Here is a 20,502-nt window from a genome sequence, read left to right as displayed (position 1 = left end):
CAGGTAGATGCACTCCCAATAAATACATTCAGAAGTGAATCCTCGAGGCACATTTATCTGTATTTTGTCAGTTCTTTTAATATGTTTGAAACCACCAACAGTGATGTCATTTTGTTTTTATAAAAAAACACATCTTGTTATGACTCATGTCACACATGTGGCTTCCCTTTCTTGACTCATGCTTCCTGCACATTGTATTCTTACCATTGGTCCATTCCAAATTTTCTTGGTCTCATTCCCATTTCGACAATGCAACTGGTCTTAGCCAGGCAGTTGATACAACAGAATCTAAATCTGTCTGTGCAGGTTCAAAACCTGCTAAGGATGAATTTGCCAAGTGATCACCAGAGTTAAAATCTGTTTCTCTCCGACTGTGCAGGTTTGAAATCTGCCAGTGATAAAATTCATTTTCTATGAAAACACACCTTGAAATTTGCTCATGGTCAGTTTGCTTGCAAGCTGATCACAGTTGTATTTAGCTAAGTGGCTGTCATAACAGAATCAAAATCTGTTTCTATCAGAGTGCAACAGATTTAAAATCTATTTCTCTGCAGCTGTGCAGGTTTGAAACCTGCCAACAACAATATTTTTATTCTATGAAATCCAAAATGGTGGAATGTGATGAATCACGAGTCAATGCGAAAGACACATCATTATACAAATTACACACCTGCTTAGTTCAAGAGAAATATATTTTGACTCTGGCAACCACTTGTTGAATAAGCACAATAAAGAATTTCAGCCTTAATAGATAGATTTGTATTTTTCCTCATTCCCCGGGTTATTAGGATCAAACTTGAAAGTTTGATGTGTAATCTGCTCTTCTTCTTCTTCTTCTTCTTCAACCAAGTCAAGACCTTTGCAAAGAATTATATTGTTCTTATACTCATCCTTCCGAGTTTGCATCAAGACTCTGGTCATATATTGAACTCTGTGTCAAAAACACACTGTGTGATTCTTCCATTGTCAGTTTTCACTTATGGACCCACCGTGGTGGTCTGCTGTCAGCACTTTTTCAGGGCAATTGTTAGATAAACAGGTCTTGAAGTTAAAAGCCCCAGCAGGAGTCTGCATTTTTTGCAATAAGAGCAGTATAAAAGAATCAACAGTGATCATGCTATTGAAAAAACTGACAAAATGCAGATAAATGTACCTCGAGGACTCACTTCTGAATCATTGGGCTCATTGGAAGTAAATCTAACTGGTTTTAGCCAAGCAGTTGATACAACAGAATTTAAATCTGTCTGTGTGGGTTCAAAACCTACCAAAGATGAAATTGTCAAGTGATTACCAGAGTCAAAATCTGTTTCTCTTGAACAGTGTAGGTTTGAAACCTGTCTTTGATTTTTATTTTCATTCTATGAAAGCACACCTTGACATATGCTTATGGTCAGTCAGCTTGTCAGCTAATCAGAGGCAGGTTTGAGCAGGATAAAAAAGAATCATTTCTGAATGTATGTATTGGAAGTGCATCTAACTGGTCTTAGACAAGTGGTTAAATACAACAGAATCTAAATCTGTCTCTGTGGGTTCAAAACCTGCTGAAGATCAATTTACCAAGTGATCACCAGAATCAAAATCTGTTTCTCTTGGACCTGTGCAGGTTTGAAACCTGCTGGTGGTATGATTTATTTTTTATGAAAACACACCTTAAAATTTGCTCATGGTCGGTTTGCTTGCAAGCTGATCACAGTTGTGTTTGGTCAAGTGGCTGTGATCACAGAATTGAACTCTGTTTCCATTGGAGCCCAACAAGTTTGAAACTTACGCGACATCACATTTGTTCATATAAGAACATGTCTTGAATATTTGCTCATAGACAGTGTCTCAGACATTGATCTTCATTGATCTTGGTCAAGTTGTCGCCAGATTCAAAATCTGTTTCTCTTGAAGTGTGCAGGTTTGAAACCTGCCACTAACAACATTTTTGTTCTATGAAATCACACATTGACATTTCCTTATCAAGATCAATGTCTGAGATGCTGTCCATGAGCAGATATGCTTCTAATAGCAAAAATGCACCATTCAACAGATTTCAAACTCCATAAAGAAATATTATCAAGGCATATTTTTATAGAAAAAAAGAATTTATCATTGACAGGTTTCAAACCTGTCATGGTTCAGGAGAAACAGATTTTAAGTCTGGTGATCACTTGCAATTTCATCTTTAGCAGGTTTTTAACCCGCGCAGACAGATTTAGATTCTGTCATATCAACTGCTCAGCTAAGACCAGTTGGATGCACTTCCAATGAACTCATTCAAAAGTGAATCCTCAAGGCACATTTATTTGCATTTTGTCAGTTCTTTCAATACACATTATTATACAGATTACAGACCTGCTTAGTTTAAGAGAAATACATTTTAACTCTGGCAACCACTTGGGATTCACTTATGAATGAATTCATTGGCAGTGCATCCAACTGGTCTTAGCCGAGCAGTTGATACAACAGAATGTAAATCTGTTTCTGTGGGTTCAAAACCTGCTAAAAATAAAATTGAAAGTGATCATCAGAGTCAAAATCTGCTTCTCTTCAGACTGCGCAGGTTTGAAACCTGCCAATGATAACATTTATTTTATTTTATGAAAATGCACCTTGACGGTTTGGAACCCATTGAATGCTGCATTTTGTCTATTAGAAGATATCTTGAATATTGAATCATAGACAGTCTCTCAGACACTAATCTTCATTAGTCTTAGTCAAGTTGCCATCCAGCCATTATTCACTTATGTATGAGGTTGAAGTGCACTGTATTTGAGACCTTTCATCATCATGTTACTCTCCTCTTGCTTTTTGAAAGTGCTGTATTGCAGTGTAGGACTTGTAGTCCTTGTAGCCTTGTAGAGGCTATTTTTGCAGCATCCCTCAGGTCCTAGCGCAGCGCGCACTATCACTACCACGGCGCGCATCCTTCTTATTGTCGGCCAATGGCCACGCCTCACACGCGCGCTTCGGTTTGCATCCGCTTTTCGTCGGTTCCGTCACGCATCCTTCCTCTGTCCTATCCATGTCCTCCGCTTGTCCGTTGGTGTGTATTTTATCTCATTCGCATTAGACTGATTATATTCCCAAAGGTGATATTGCGTATGTTTCATTACTTGTGTTATGGACCCTTAATATGTATTACCGCTATCTTCTTGGTTCCGAACAGCGCTATGCGCGCTATCATATATACCTTAGACTTATGATTTTTCATGTATCTTCTTTTTCCCATTATCAAAATTATCATCCGTTTACACGCAACACTCAGACTCTAAGTCTAAAACTTTCGGTCAACTACATCGCACGCTGTATTAACGGTCGCACTAACGTTCACACATCGCTCATCGCATCTATCGTCGAAACTCTCCTCCCTCCTTATTGTCGCATCACATCTCCTTTGCATATCTGCCTAAGGGCGCACTCGTATATCCATCGGCTTTTCTCTGCATCTTCGTGCTCTGTCAAACTTTCGGCCGCTCTGTCGCACATCATTTTGCACCTTTGGCGGCTCGCTCGCGCTTGCATCGCATCAAGCGCAACGTCGCGTGCTCTTCCATTCTCAGTTACTCTTACCAGTTTCTGAGTTTCCCCTCCATATTTTACTTAGAGGAATCGTTGTAGGGATTCATTTCTGGCTAGGCTTGTAGAGACTGTCTTTACCTTACCTTATGTTGGCACTTTGTAGCTTACATAATCAAGTTACCTTTTCACCAGTTGCCAGTATGAGTCTGAGTCTTCAGCAGTTTTTATGACATTTCCTCTCCTCTGAGCCTTGAGCCTGGTCCAGAAACCCTTTAGGGTCGAATAGCAGCTAGGTTCTGCAAGACCCAACATTGTTCAGACTCACCATCTGAATTGTTGTACCTTCATTGTTCTCAGTAGCAATCCCCTTGGGCTGAATCTATACTCGCATCCAGAGGTCTATCTGAGTTTTACCCCACTTCATCCTTTCTCCCCTGTTCACCCCCTCTCATCTAGCTATCATTCCTCACACACAACTGGAGCCCACCGCAAGGGGATCATCTGAGAAGACTAGTAGGAAGCTGAGACCCATGAAGGACCGCACCACGTGCCAAGAAGCGATTGACAGTTTCAACCGTGCCTTCCCACACATGCAGCTAACGCCCATCAAAGAATTATTCACGACGCAAAACAAGCGCTGCCCACACAACATTTCAGAACCGACCCGCCCCGACCCGGATTTATTCGTAGCACGCAACCGCACACCTGCTTCGCCAGTCACGCCTTCACTAAAGGATCCAGTACAAGATGAATCGTCCAATGATTTTGAAGTGCTAGATAGTCCTAGGAATTTTCTACCAGGTGCATTCTGCGTGATGCCCGAACAACCGGCGCTTATTAGCACAAGAAACACTGATAACCTAAGTGCGCTAACATCCATCAGTGATCTAGATCGAGAATTCCCAAGTATCCCAACAACCAAAGCAACCACCGCCTCTCCATCGACCATTCCGCACTACCCAACCGCCATACAAGCCGCACCCAATTCCATCCACACCACAGTCGCTATCTTCTTGCACGGACCATCGCCTCTCATCCAACAATCAGTATCCCAACCCCCACCTGCCACACCAATCAACATGTCAACCGTACCAACATTCAGAATGCCGATCCATGGCACAGAAGGCGCACTGAAGTTTGATGGCGCAACCAAAAACCTTTTAGCGTTCATCGACGACTATGAGGTTCTCGCCAATGAGGCGCGCCTTGTACATGGGGACTGCATCAAAGGAATCATTTACTACTTGTCAACAAATGAGTGCGAGCTATGGGCAGAGATGCCTGAGGCGAAGGGCAGCGACTACAATGTCTATATCAAAGAGGTAAAGACAGTGTACCCCGGCTGCGAAGGCGACCGGCGGTACGCCATTGATGACCTAGTTGCCATTGCGCGCAATCAAAAGAGCATCCCGATGCACTTGGTCAAAGAGCTGGGCGACTACCAGCGCACATTTCTCAAAATCGCACGGGCGCTCATCAAGAAAGATCGTATAGGTAAAGCGGAATGCAACCACATTTTCATAGATGGCTTTCCAAGCGATATCCAAGCGCAGACGCTTACCCAGCTGATGATTAAGTTCCCAGATCACCATCCGCAGGACCCATACCCATTTAACAATGTCATTACGGCCGCAACATTCTTGTTGCTGGGCATTGGCGTTACCAGTATGGTGCCTGCAAGTATACCAGTAATAGCATCACCATATGTACCGACAGTTCCATCACCAGCACTGGTACAGCAACAAGCCGCACCCAATGTTGTGGTAAAACAGGAGTATTTCACGAAGCGCAGCGGCAACTACAGCCCCAGCAGCTGCATATTCTGTGGCGGCTCTGACCATTTTATGGGTCGGTGTCGCGAACACGATCAGTATATCATGGCCAGCAAGTGTAAGTTTGATGTCACTATCAATAAACTCGTACTGCCCAACAGCAATTGGATCCCCGGCCGTCAGAGTGACAGCACGCTCAAAGATCGTCTAGATCGGTATCATGGAAATCAACAAGCCAACAAGGCATTGCCGGGTGCTAGCGTTAGTGCTAGTATGTTTTACCGCGCATAGCTGGGCGTGGAAGTCATCATAGACGTTGATTCATCTGCATTCATCCATACCATTGCTGACCCCGAATCCAATGAGGATGAGGACAATTTAGACGTAGCACGCGCAGCGCAAGCACTTGCCCTAGCAACGGCTCAGTGGGACCTAAAGCGCAAAAGCACCAAAGACAATGCCAAGGGCAAGACTGTTTGATTCGACGGCGTTAAAGTTGGCGGAGAAACTCGTGTGTGTCTGGGTCCAGCATCCAGACTAATAGCCATGGCCGAAGAGATTATCTCTCCAGAGGTCCAAGCTATGTCGGGCAAAGGCAAAGGAAAGGCGGCTGAGACTTCAAAAACCACTACAGTATTGCTGCCAACAGCATCATCCAGTAAGGAATCCGCCAAACCGACGACCGCCGTGCCATCACCAGAACCATTGAAAACCACTGCCAACCCGCCCGCCGCCACAACAACAACCAGCCAATACTGATACTTTCATGCATTGGAGGACAAGGAAGCCAACAAGCGTGTTATTGAGCGCCTGCTTGACATGAGCCTCAACATCCTGGTCCAAGAACTGTTTGCCGTATCGCCTGAGATCAGGAAGCAATTTCGCGATATGATGGCTACCAAGTGGGTAACTGTCGGCGCTGTCTCTGTCAATGAATTATCAGGACATCCCACAATGGAAGAATGGCTCGGCACATTATTAACCTGTGTTCTTGACCAAGGCGCAGAGGTTGTTGTCATGCCACATGTGATATGGCAATTATTAGGCATCGGCTTATGCTCGGATCACAAGCTCAACATGGAATCAGTAAATACATCCCACGATGCTACGCTTGGCATCATCGAAAATGTCCTGCTCGACTTCAGCGGCGGTCCAATGTACTTCCAAGTACAAGTGACCAACCGCGCAATGTTCAAAGTTTTGCTTGGTCGACCATTTTCCAAATTATCCTCTTGCCGCACTAACGATCTCCCTAACAGAAATCAAGATATTGTTATCACGGACCCAAACACGTGCAAGGAGTTGCGCCTCCCGACCATTCCATGGGTCAAGCACTGCGACCATTGTCTCAAGGGCAAACATTGCGCCGAGCACTCCGCAAAGGCGAAAGCCGAGAAGGGTTTTTAGGTATCGCTTTGGGACGCTGCTAGGCCCCCATCGGTTAACCACATTGCCGCAAGGACATGCTAACGCCGTTCAGGTATATTAGGGAGACACTGCCTTTATCTTGCAGCACGAGATTCCCAAGTTCACGTCGCCGTTCATTGATGACGTGCCCATCAAATCTGTCAAAACGCGCTACCAGAATGCCGATGGTACTTATGAAACTATACCTGAGAACGCGGGGATCCGTCGCTTCGTCTGGGAGCACCTTGTTGTAGTCAACCGCATCCTCCAACGGCTAGAAAATGTCGGCGCAACAGTATCCGCGACAAAGTTTGTATTAGCCGCGCCATCGGCGGTCATCATTGGGCATAAATGCATGTTTGACAGCCGAGTCCCAGAAGACTCAAAGGTCGAAAAGATTCATAAATGGCCAGAGCTGAAGACCCAGTCACAAGTGCGCAGGTTCTTGGGCACATGTGGTGTCCTCCAAATATTCATCCATGATTTTGCACGCATCACGCGGCCGCTCACTAACCTCACCAGGAAAGATGTACAAGATGAACATCGCGAAGCAATGGACCTACTCAAAGCCGCTGTCGTTAATTCGCCGGCATTGCGCCCGATTGACTATGATAGCGGCCGAGAATTTATTCTATCAGTTGACACGTCCATTGTCGCGGTTGGCTATATTTTGCTCCAAGTCGGCAAGGATGGCAAGTGCTATCCAAACCGTTTTGGTTCCATCATGCTCAGTGAGGTCGAAAGCCATTACTCGCAAGCAAAGCTGGAGTTATACGGACTCTTCCACACGTTGCGCGCTGTGTGCATCTCTATCTTTGGCGTCACCAACCTTATGGTTGAGGTCGACGCAAAGTACACCAAAGGTATGATCAATAATCCAGACTTGCAGCCCAATGCGACCATAAATCAGTGGATCACGGGTATCCTTTTGTTCCCTATTAATCTTGTTCATGTACCCACTGCAAAGCACAAAGGCACTGACAGTCTCTCAAGGAGACCGGCCGCCGAGGATGATGTACTAGAAGATGATGATCATGAGGATTGGCTAGACCGAGCCTATTCTTTCAGTTTGACTCTGCTTAATGACTGCGCATTCACAATAGAATCCGCCAGGGCGCATATCACATGAGCAGTGCGCCTAGCGCCGATCGTGACGCGAGCCCCTTCAGTGACAAATTCCATATTATATGGGCCACCCGACCTACATAATATCCGTATCAGACGGGCCAGCGGACCATGGGCCCATGTTGTGTATATCCTCGATGACGACGGATGGGCCAGGTAACATATTATTTCCAATGGAGACGGGTGGGCCCATGTATGCCAATGATATATATATCCTTGATGTTGACGGATGGGCCAGGGGAATATGATCATTCATGGAGATGGGTGGGCCCATCTGGGTAATATGTAGAGTAGGATATTATAGACAGCTGGGCTGAAGAGAGATGTAAGGCAAATATTGTTATTGTTACAGGGATCTGTAACACCTACTAGAGCCCCAGCTCTCCCTACGCCTGCCCCCGCTCTGCTAGACTCCCCGCGCGGCGGTACGCCGCCTGCGCCTAGAAAGACAGCGGTCTGGACCGCTATGACCCCGCCCCCTGGCGCTATGACCCCGCCCCTGGCCTAGATGGCCTTGTACCTGATCCATGGAGGCTGTGCGCCTCATGGTCACCCTAGATCAGCGCATGCATACCGCATGTTGCTTCATGAAGATCCGGAGCGCGCTTGGCGCTTCCTGTACCTATGCGCAGCTGCCCTTGGCGCAGCATGCTTGATCAGAGGTTAAGCCTCATGTATCTTATCTGAACCTCATGTCTGGCTATCATAGATTTACGATATACTATTGATTACAGACTGAGCTAGAATACTTGTAGTACTTCCCTATAAGTAGACACAGATTATTGTACTTAGACTTTACTTTAATCTACTAGGTTCATCCCCAGAACTTGCTCATCTAAGCCTACCAGCTTCCTTGTGTGAGACCGCACTTCTAAGTCGCCCCCATACGACTTAGCACGTATCCGCTAGCCCTGCATCTCAACGAGCGCCGTCTTACCGAGATCGCCGGAGGAATCCTTGACATTCCATCAAGGCTAGACCACGCTCAGCTTCAGTAGACTCACTCGAGTCGTCGCTGAGAAGACCTATCCTAGTTCGCACACGCCGACCGACGGTCAGCATAACAGTTATATAGATGGGTGGGCCAACAGGGGTGTATTACATATACGGGTGGGCCAGGGTAGGGGAATATTACATAAACGGGTGGGCTGATGTGGGGCATATTACATATATGGATGGGCCGACGTGGGGAGTATCACATATACGGGTGGGCCGAGGGTGCAATAAAATATTTATTACATAGACAGGTGGGCCGAGGTGGTGGAATATCACATATACGGGTGGGCCGACATAAGGGATATTAATTAGATGGGTGGGCCGAGGGTGTGATAAAATATTTATTACATAGACAGGTGGGCCGAGGTGGGGTATAATTATATAGACGGGTGGGCCAACATAGGATGTATTACATAGACGGGTGGGCCGACGTGGGGGATATTACATAGATGGGTGGGCTGACGTGGGGGAATTGTACATAGATGGGTACATATATGGGTGAGCCTAGATACATTTCATCAAGACATACAGCTGATGTAGCCACCAGCGAATCAAACACGTAGGATACATGCACACTATGAGTGCATATACCTACCATCAACCACTGAAATCTAAACCCATAAGCACGAAAACATGAATCGACCATGTGTGGCATTGACCAATAATTGAGTACTGAAGTGGGAAAACCCCACACCTGAACCCTGGTGTGCAATATATCCTATTTCTACACACAGACACCAGAAGCACAACACTCGCAAAAATATAAATGTCAAATTTTCACAGTGCCGAACCCCGAACCCTGAGATTTTACCAACTCCTGAACCCCGAAATTGTGGACTGCCGGGTCTCAGGGGTCGGGGGTCGGCACTCGGGACTTGGGAAATTTGGGGAGATCAATAAAATTTGATCTACAATAAATTTGATTTACAAACTTTTGAAAGATATCTGTGTCATCTCACATATTGAGTCCCGAGTTCTGGGACCCCCGAGACCTGAGACCTGGCAGTCCACAATTTCAGGGTTTGGGGGTTGGTAAAATGTTTATGGATATATGAAAGGTTGATTCAAACATGTTTGAAAGATGTCTTTCATCTCAAAAATCGAGTCCCGTGTTCCGGGTAAGACATCTTTCAAACATGTTTGAATCAACCTTTTGTATATCCATAGACATTTTACCAACCCCCGAACCCCGAAATTGTGGACTGCCGGGTCTCAGGTTTGGGGGTTTGGGGGTCCCGGAACTCGGGACTCAATATGTGAGACGACACAGATCTTTCAAAAGTTTGTAAATCAATTTTATTGTAGATCACCCCCGAACCCCGAAATTGTGGACTGCCAGGTCTCGGGTTTCAGGGTTCGGGGGTCCCGGAACTCGGGACTCAATATGTGAGACGACACAGATCTTTCAAAAGTTTGTAAATCAATTTGTTTGTAAATCAAATTTATTGTAGATCAAATTTTATTGATCTCCCCAAATTTCCCAAGGCCTGAGTGCCGACCCCTGAGACCCGGCAGTCCACAATTTCGGGGTTCGGGGGTTGGTAAAATGTCTATGGATATACAAAACTCGGGACTTGACATTTGATATGAGACATCTTTCAAAAATGTTTAAATCAACCTTTCATATATCCATACACATTTTACCAACCCCCAAACCCTGAAATTGTGGACTGCCGGGTTTGGGGGTCTCGGAACTCGGAACTCAGTATGTAAGACAACAAAAATATCTTTCGGGGTTCGGGGGTTAGTGAAATGTTTATAGATATACATAGGTTAATTCAAACATGTCTGAAAAATTTCGTTCATCTCAAATGTCAAATCCTGAGTTCCAGGTTTCAGGACTCAGCACCCGGCACTCGGGGTTCGGCACTGAAAATTTGACATTCGGGTGTTCGGGTTTCGGGTGATATCTAAATCACAACAGCTTTGAGTTCTGCCAAAGCGTGAAACTTGAAACCCAGTGTGCAACATGTTGATTTTTCATTTATATCACACAAATAACCAAGTGCCAAGTGCCAAGTGCCGAAGCCCGAGACCCGAAAATATGTATATAACATTTCCATTTTTCACTCACTGCACAAATCACCGAGTTTCAAGTGCCAAAGCGTGAAACTTGAAACCCAGTGTGCAACATGTTGATTTTTCATTTATATCACACAAATAACCAAGTGCCAAGTGCCAAGTGCCGAAGCCCGAGACCCGAAAATATGTATATAACATTTCCATTTTTCACTTGTTGCACAAATCACTGAGTTTCAAGTGCCGAAACCTGAAACTCAAAACCTGGTGTGCAACATGTTCATTGTTCATTTACATTACACAGATCATCGAGTTCCGAGTGCCGAGGGCCAAAACCCAAAGCCTGAGACCCGAAAATATGTACACAACATGTCCATTTTTCACTTACTGCACAAATCACCGAGTTTCGAGTGCCAAAGCATGGAACTTGAAACCCAGTGTGCAACATGTCCATTTTTTATGTACATTACACAATTCATTGAGTTCCGAGTGCCGAGGGCCGAGACCCGAAGCCCGAGACCCGAAAATATGTATGCAACATTTCCATTTTTCACTTGTTGCACAAATCACCGAGTTTCAAGTGCCGAAACCCGAAACTCGAAACCCGGTGTGCAACATGTTCATTGTTCATTTACATTACACAGATCATTGAGTGCCAAGGGCCGAATATTGAAACCCGAAGCCTGAAAACATGTATGCCACATGCCCATCTACTCATTGCACAAATCACCAAGTGTCGAGTGCCGAAACCCGAAACGCGGTACTTCAAATGGACATGAATTCTGTCTTTGTATGTATTATCCATTGGTGTAGGGTTGAAATAACTTGGGAATTGTATTTGTCAGTACTCGGTAGTTGGTAGTTGGTAGTTGGTAGTTGGTGGTTGGTAGTCAATATAGGCAAATGATAATGAAAAATGAAAGTTGTTATTACGCTTAACTTCCTTACCGAAGGTTGTAGTCCAAGTCTAGGGGAGTGTATTGGTAGTCTTTTCTTGTCCATCAGTTATCATTTAACCGAGATATAAGCTAAAGAAATCTGAAACATCGGCAATAATGAAAAATGAAAGTTATTATTATGTTTAAGTTCCTGAACAAAAGTTGTAGGCCAAGCCAAGGTGAGTGTATTGGTAGTTTTTTCTTGTCAATTGGTTATCTCGGTACTCGGTACTCGGTACAAGGGAATCAGTACTTGGTATTTGGTTCTGATACTCGATACCCGAGAATCAGTAGTCGGGTACTCGGTACTCGGTTCTGATACTTGGTACCCGAGAATCAGTAGTCAGGTACTCGGTACTTGGTTCTAATTCTCGGTACCTGGGAATCAATAGTTGGGTACTCCAGCCAATAGTCCCGAGTCCCGAGTACTGATACTTGGTATTCGGTAGTCAGGTTTGGAACTTGGGTCTTGGTTTGGTTATCATTTGACTGAGATATTGGTAGGCAATATTGGCACTCGGAGCTCGAATACTGACTATCAACTATCAAGTGTCGGGACTTGGTAATCGGTAGTTGAGACTTGGTGCTTAAATGGATATTGCATATATACATAAAAATACAAAATATGTTCCTATGTGTTCATTTCTAGGTGAATAGACTTTGAAATTATATCTCAATCATCTATTCAACAATAGAAACAATGTATCAGGAGCTCAGGACCATAGGGTAATCCTTTATTGTATAGTGTACCTCCCCCTCTTCTGGTGGTTCACCCGCTGGGGTTTTTTCCCTGTAGGACTGGACCTCAAGGACTGTAGGGAGTCTATTCCTGAGCATATTCGGAGTAGATATATCATATAACCAGCCCAGGACACACAGAATCCTTCTCCAGGAACAAAGCATAGACAATTGCACTTTTGACATTTTTTCATGATTTTCAGTATCTTGCCCTTGCATCCATGATCCAACCTTTTAATATATAATGAGCATAGCTTATATTCTTGCTTCTTATGACCAAGATCAGCTCACAATAGGCTGGAGTTTGTGAGCTAGTGTGTATACTTGCCATTTTGCCTGATAAGGGGCCCATGCCTTCAAAACATTGAATCTTTGTAATCAGAAACCTGGGGTACATTTCAAATATCTTAAGTATCATAGACATAAATTTACAGACAAATCAACCAAGAATTGAGTACTGAGGAAGTGAAATGGGTAAGAAATTGAGTGTGGGAAACTTCAAAGACCCAAAGCATCGAAAATGGTTAGTTGAGCAGTGGTAGGACTTTAATGCTGGGTCAACTCATATTTTCACTATATCCCTTCTACCCACCCCCTACCCTCAGGGCAGTAGGCAGTATGGGTTCCTTGGGTAGTTTACGATCTATCCTACATATTTGTAATGATATTTTCGGCCTGAATCATATATAAATGTGACTTTGTATAAAAGATGTCTATTGTCACTCTCCACACATATGTCATTTTGCCTATCATTACATCAATCCTTCATGAATCTTTCTAGGCTTTTAAGCTATTATAATGGATGTATATGGGTGTTATTCCAGGTCTCTCATCACATCACAGGCTTGTTATGTTGGATATCTCGACATAATGTGCAAGTCTCGCTATTAATATTCATTCTTTTATCTTTACGCTCACTTACTGCACACATGTATTTCATTTGTCATTATTGATGTTTCAGATTTCTTTAGCTTATATCTCAGTCACATGGTAACCAATGGATGAGAAAAGACTACAAATAAACTCACCTAGACTCAGACTACAACCTTCATTAAGCTGACTACTGATTCCCGGGTACCGAGTATCAAAACCAAATACTGAGTACCAATTACCATGTACCGAGTACTGCATAATGAGTAACAAGATAACCAATTGACAAGAAAAGACTACCACTACACTCACCTGGACTTGGACTACAACCTTCGGTAAGGAAGTTAAGCATAATAACAACTTTCATTTTTTCATTATTGCTGATGTTTTGCCGAATGACAAGGAAAGACTACCAAGACACTCACCTTGACGTGGACTACAACTGTCATTTTTCATTATCATTTGCCTATATTGACTACTGAGTCTTGAGTACCGACCACTGACCACCGATCACCGAGTACCAAGTACCGAGTACTGACAAATACAATTACCAAGTTATTTGAACCCTACACCAATGGATAATACATACAAATACAATTCGTGTCCATGTGAAGTACTGGGTTTCAGGTTTCGACACTCGACACTTGGTGATTTGTGCAACAAGTGAAAAATGGACATGTTGTGTACATGATTTTGGGTTTCAGGCTTCGGGTCTCGGCCCTCGGCACTCGGAACTTGATGATCCGTGTAATGTAAATGAAAAATGGACATGTTGCACACTGGGGATTGAGTTTCTGGTTTTGACACTCGAAACTTGGTGATTTGTGCAGTGAGTGAAAAATGGACATGTTGTGCACATATTTTTGGGGTTCGGGTTTCAGCCCTCAGAACTTGGAACTTGATGACTTGTGTAATATAATTGAACAATGGACATGTTGCATACCCAGTTTTGAGTTTCAGGTTTCGGCACTTGAAACTCGGTGATTTGTGCAACAAGTGAAAAATGGAAATGTTGCATACATATTTTCGGGTCTCGGGCTTCGGGACTCGGCCCCTGGCACTCGGAACTCGATGATTTGTGTAATATAAATGAAAAATGGACATGTTGCATGCCGGGTTTCGAGTTTCAGGTTTTGGCACTCAAAACTCGGTGATTTGTGCAATGGGTGAAAAATGGACATGTTGCGCACATATTTTCGGGGTTCGGGGTTCGGGTCTCGGCCCTCGGCACTCGGAAGTCGATGATCTGCATAATGTAAATGAAAAATGGACATGTTGCATGCCGGGTTTCGAGTTTTGGGTTTTGGCACTTGAAACTCGGTGATTTGTGCAATGGGTGAAAAATGGACATGTTGTGTACATATTTTCGGGTCTTGGGGTTCGGGTTTCAGCCCTCGGCACTCGGAAGTCGATGATCTGCATAATGTAAATGAAAAATGGACATGTTGCATGCCGGGTTTCGAGTTTTGGGTTTTGGCACTTGAAACTCGGTGATTTGTGCAATGGGTGAAAAATGGACATGTTGTGTACATATTTTCGGGTCTTGGGGTTCGGGTTTCAGCCCTCGGCACTCGGAAGTCGATGATCTGTGTAATATAAATGAAAAATCAACATGTTGCACGCCGGGTTTTGAGTTTCAGGTTTTGGCACTCAAAACTCGGTGATTTGTGCAATGAGTGAAACATGGACATGTTGTGTACATATTTTCGGGTTTCGGGGTTCGGGTCTTGGCCCTCGGCACTCGGAACTCGATGATCTGTGTAATGTAAATGAAAAATGGACATGTTGCACGCCGGGTTTTGAGTTTCGGGTTTCGGCACTCAAAACTCGGTGATTTGTGCAATGAGTGAAAAATGGACATGTTGTGCACATATTTTCGGGGTTCAGCCCTCGGAACTCGGAACTCGATGACTTGTGTAATATAATTGAACAATGGACATGTTGCACACCCGGTTTTGAGTTTCAGGTTTCGACACTTGAAACTCGGTGATTTGTGCAACAAGTGAAAAATGGAAATGTTGCATACATATTTTCGGGTCTCAGGCTTCGGGTTTCGGCACTTGGCACTTGGCACTTGGTTATTTGTGTGATATAAATGAAAAATCAACATGTTGCACACTGGGTTTCAAGTTTCATGCTTTGGCACTTGTTACAGGGATCTGTAACACCTGCTAGAGCCCCAGCTCTCCCTACACCTGCCCCCGCTCTGCTAGACTCCCCGCGCGGCGGTGCGCCGCACGCACCTAGAACGACAGCGGTCTGGACCGCTATGACCCCGCCTCATGGCGCTATGACCCCGCCTGATGCTATGACCCCGCCCCTGGCCTAGACGGCCTTGTACCTGTTCCATGGAGGCTGTACGCCTCATGGTCACCCTAGATCAGCGCATGTATACAGCATGTCGCTTCATGAAGATCCGGAGCGCCTTGGCGCCTCATGTATGAAGACCCGGAGCGCTTGGCGCTTCCTGTACCTATGCGCAGCTGCCCTTGACGCCGCATGTATGATCAGAGGTTAAGCCTCATGTACTTTATCTCACCTCATGTCTGGTTATCTTAGATGTACGATATACTATAGATTACAGACTGAGCTTGAACACCTACATACCCTATGTATAAGTAGGCACATTGTTGTAGATTGAACTTCACTTTAATCTACTAGGTTCTACCAAGAACTTGCTCATCTAAGCTTAACTGCTTCCTTGTGTGAGACCGCACTTCATCGTCGTCCCCGTACGACTTTGCACGTATCCGCTAGCCCTGCATCTCGACGAGCGCCGTCTTACCGAGATCGCCGGAGGAACCTTTGACGTTCCGTCAAAGTCAGACCACGCTCAGCTTCAGTAGAGTCACTCGACTCGTCGCTGAGAAGACCTATCCTAGTTCCCACTACGCCGACCTACAGTCGACGTAACAGCACTCGAAACTCAGTGATTTGTGCAGTGAGTGAAAAATGGACATGTTGCGCACATATTTTTGGGGTTCAGGGTTCGTATTTTGGCTCTCGGAACTCGGAACTTGATGACTTGTGTAATATAATTGAACAATGGACATGATGCACACTGGGTTTCAAGTTTCGGGTTTCAGCACTCGAAACTCAGTGATATGTGCAATGAGTAAGAAATGGACATGTTCCATACATATTTTCGGGTTTTGGGCTTCGGGTTTCAGCACTCAGCACTCGGAACTCAATGATCTGTGTAATGTAAATGAACAATTGACGTGTTGCACACTGGGTTTCGAGTTTTGGGTTTTGGCACTTGAAACTCGGTGATTTGTGCAGTGAGTGAAAAATGGACATGTTGAACAATGGGTTTCAGGGTCTCGGTGAAGGTTCAAAGATACAGCGAGGCACGAACAGTGCTCCTGACTGTATCTATAAATGTTGTAAGGTCGCGCGTTGCCTAGTCTGCTATACTTGAGACGACAAGTGCGTTCGACCCTAAAGGGGAAGCGAGTGCAGCAAGGATCTAGAGGTATGCTCTGAAAGCGCTACTGGTTGGCCAATGCGAAGCGCGAGAAAGCGCAGGTGCGCGCAAGGCGCGGGAATGCGCGCGTGTATGGCGCGAGAATGCGCGCGCGTGTATGCGGAATCAAGAGAGAGTAAGAGTGAGTTTGCTTAGGTGATGATATGATGTAAGACAAGAGAAGGGAGATGCGAGGTGTAAACAAATAGATTTCTACTATGTTCTGCTAGGTGAATAGTGGGTAGTAACCAGTAAGTCCTCTGTCGTTCTGGTGGGAGAGTAAGTCAGTCCCGGTGGGTGAGTAAGTCAGTATGTACTGCTGGCGCTTAAGTATGGCGCCTAAGCGCTGTCATGCGGAGCCGAAGCGCTACCGAGTAAGGTATGTAAAGATATATGTAAGTAAGGGTCCATGATAAAAATAAAGATGGAACAATATGCAAATGTGAGAAATGGAAATATACGCACTAGGGAACTTGGTGGACAGTGGATGGATGCTTCCGGATGGCTGGCGCTATAGGGCGCTCAAGCGCGGGAAAGCGCGCGCGCATATACATCGTGAAGTGCGGGAAAGGTACGCGCGCATGGCGCGCGTTGCGCGGGAAAGCTGCGCCTCATATAGAGATAGCTGCAGGTAGCACACAGAGTGATGCTACAAGTTCGTGCCATGTACTCCCCAGTGAAAACTGCCATATTGCACAATGAGAGGCATGAGTCTCTACATCGGGTTTGAAAAATAGCATAATAGCAACTTTCATGTTTTCATTATCATTTGCCTATATTGACTACCGAGTCCGATAAGGGACCCCTTGGATGATCCATTGCTCAATGAAATACTACCTGATTGGAAGTGTGCTGGTTATCAGATATTCATTTGTCAACTCCCGGGTCCTGGAACTCAGAAGTCGGTATGGTTGACCCAAATTTGGGTGGTTGGAACTTGGCATCTCATAGGGCAAGACAAGCTTTGCACCCCGGATTCCAAATTCTGCAAGACAACCTGTGCACCATCAAAGGCCATGTCAGGAGATCACCTGCTGCTCCGGGAACTTGGTAACTTTGATTTATTACCTCCTCTGATTTGGTTGATGTACAACTACCTCAGCTCCATCATGTCTACAATTATGATACACATGGGCCCACCCATCTATATTTTATATACAACACCCTCAGCCCACCCATCTAATTAATATGTGTCTGGGCCCACCCGTCTAATACAATATTTTATAATACCCTCGGCCCACCCGTCTAATTTAATATGTGTCTGGGCCCACCCGTGAATGTGATAACAAGTACCTACCCATCTATCTCATACACATCTACCTTAATACACCCATCTGCATAATATCCAACTACCTCGGCCCACCCGTCTACCTAATATTCATGTACATCGGCCCACTCATCTACTCTATATATTCCCTGCATGGGCCCACCCGCCTCCATCGGGAATAATTTGCCTCCCGGCCCATCCGTCATAGTCGAGGATATTTTTATCATGGGCCCATGGTCCGCTGGCCCGTATCATACGGGATATTATGCATGTCCGTTCCCTCGTATTATACGGAGATAGGTCACTGTAATATGTGGTGACACCGCCGAATCGCTTACCTATCCTCCGTGTCTTCTTAGATGTTGTCGCTCCATCATCCGACGAACAGATCATTCCGTGCTCGGAAGCCGCTGTCGCGCTAGATGCGAAGCTCCTGACTCTCAAGCAGTTCCTGATAATGTGCAAGCGCCCGACAGGATTATCAGATGAAGATTACACTACGATGGTCAACCAAGCAGCGCGATTCTTTATACTTGATGGCAATCTATGGCGCTGCGAGCACCACAGTAAACACCAACTCATCTTGGTGCTGCCGAAACGTTATAATATTCTCAAACAAGCGCACAATGATCTAGGTCACAAGGGAGTATACGCGATCCACGTACAACTAATCTTACGGTTTTGGTGGCCATTCATGATGGACGATATCAAATGGTATGTGCGCACATGTCACGAATGCCAGATAAGGCAGACGTGCAAGCTTCATATCCTGCCGATGGTACCAACACCCGGCGGCTTGTTCCACAGGGTGCATATTGACACCATGAAAATGCCCCGGGCGGGCAGTTTTGAGTATCTTGTTCAAGCGCGTTGTGTGCTAACGTTGTATCCAGAATGGCACATGCTGCGCAAGGAGAATACCAGGTCGCTAGCGGCTTTCATCTATGAATAGATCCTCTGTCGATGGGGTCTGGTCACCAAGCTGATTACTGATAACGCACCCGCTTACAGACTCGCTGCTGACATGTTAGCCAAAAAATATGATGTCCATCTGATACATATTTCGCCATATAATTCACAAGCAAACGGCATAGTCGAGCAGCACCATCGCGACGTCCACAAAGCTATCATGAAGACATGCAACGGCGATGACCTACAATGGCATCAGGTCGTTCATTCCATGTTCTGGGCTGAGCGCGTTACCATTCATAAGTCTACAGGTTTATCGCCCTACTTTATGGTGCACGGCGTGGAGCTGATATTTACTTTTGATCTTGCTGAAGCTACGTTTCTAGCGCCGATGCCTGCATGCGGCATATTCACCACTGCTGACCTCATAGCATGGCGCGCACACCAATTACAAAAGTGCATCGAAGATCTTAGCGAAATCCAAGACAAGGTAGTAAAAGCGCGTTTCGCGTCAGTTCGCGACTTTGAAAAGCGCTTCTGCAATACCATCCGCGATTATGACCATGTGCCTGGCACTTTAGTGTTGGTGCACAATTCCAAGGTCGAGTATGAATTGAGCAAGAAGACGAAGCTGCGGTACTTGGGACCTATGATTGTAGTGTGCCACATGAAGGGAGGCTCCTATATCCTGGCTGAGTTGGACGGCACTATATCGCTCTTATGCTATGCAGCGTTTCGCGTAATCCCCTATCACCTGTGCAACGGTGAGCGCGTTATGGTAACAAGCGTCACCAGAAAAGGCGACGAAGCGCTAGATCGGCTAGCCAACGAGGACATTGAGGAACCAGACGAAGATGAACCAGAACGTGTACAAGATGATTAGCGCATACACCCCTTCCCACATACCACCCGACACTCTACATGTAAATCACCGCTCCCACATCGATAAAACCGAAAATACCAAAAACATCAGATAACAAGAATACCGCAAAAATATACCACTATAGTACATACTCTCCATTTTACCCCGGGTTTCGGTGAAGGTGAGGAATCTTGACTATAGGTGAAACGCTAAAGCTAACGGGGGTTCTACAGTAAGACCAGGATACGAGAATACGACTCGACCCAAAGGACAGCTACTGAGAGAAGTTCCTCTTTAATGTAATGGAGGGAGTCTTCGCCAACTAGACGGGTGGTAACAGGCGCACGAAGGCGCAAGAAGATAACGCGCGCGTAGGCGCGAGTAAGCAAATGCGAAGGCGCGCGAAGGGCACGCGCGTATACGGAAGCGTGCTTTTGAGCGATGGGGGAGAGTGTTCAAGTATAACAGATGCGCGAGCGATGGTAGAATAGTGAAGTATAATCGGATTTCAAGTACTAAGGTGCACTTATACAATTTGCAGTATACTCAGATAAGGGAGAAGGGAAGGAAGTAAGTTAAAAGGAACTTTCCCTCTATTTAAGAAGGGAGATTACGCTATGCGGCGCGCT

At 45.3% G+C, this 20,502-nt stretch overlaps 1 protein-coding gene across 1 annotated transcript; it reads left to right on the top strand.

Annotated features, from left to right (window-relative positions):
- Nucleotides 1–15,477: 15,477 nt before the first annotated feature.
- Nucleotides 15,478–15,698, top strand: F5147DRAFT_781057 (uncharacterized protein; the record flags this gene model as incomplete). The annotated part of the gene is made up of 2 exons (XM_041442563.1): nt 15,478–15,491; nt 15,545–15,698. 2 exons carry the CDS (start codon nt 15,478–15,480, stop codon nt 15,696–15,698), a joined length of 168 nt encoding a protein of 55 aa, XP_041285499.1.
- Between the last annotated feature and the right edge of the window lie 4,804 nt (nt 15,699–20,502).

This window comes from Suillus discolor (genome assembly GCF_016758755.1).
Source record: "Suillus discolor strain FC423 chromosome Unknown F5147scaffold_123, whole genome shotgun sequence".
NCBI classification, from domain to species: domain Eukaryota; kingdom Fungi; phylum Basidiomycota; class Agaricomycetes; order Boletales; family Suillaceae; genus Suillus; species Suillus discolor.
The sequence above is the reverse complement of the archived record's forward strand: the minus strand, read 5'-3'. Positions and strand labels throughout refer to the sequence as shown.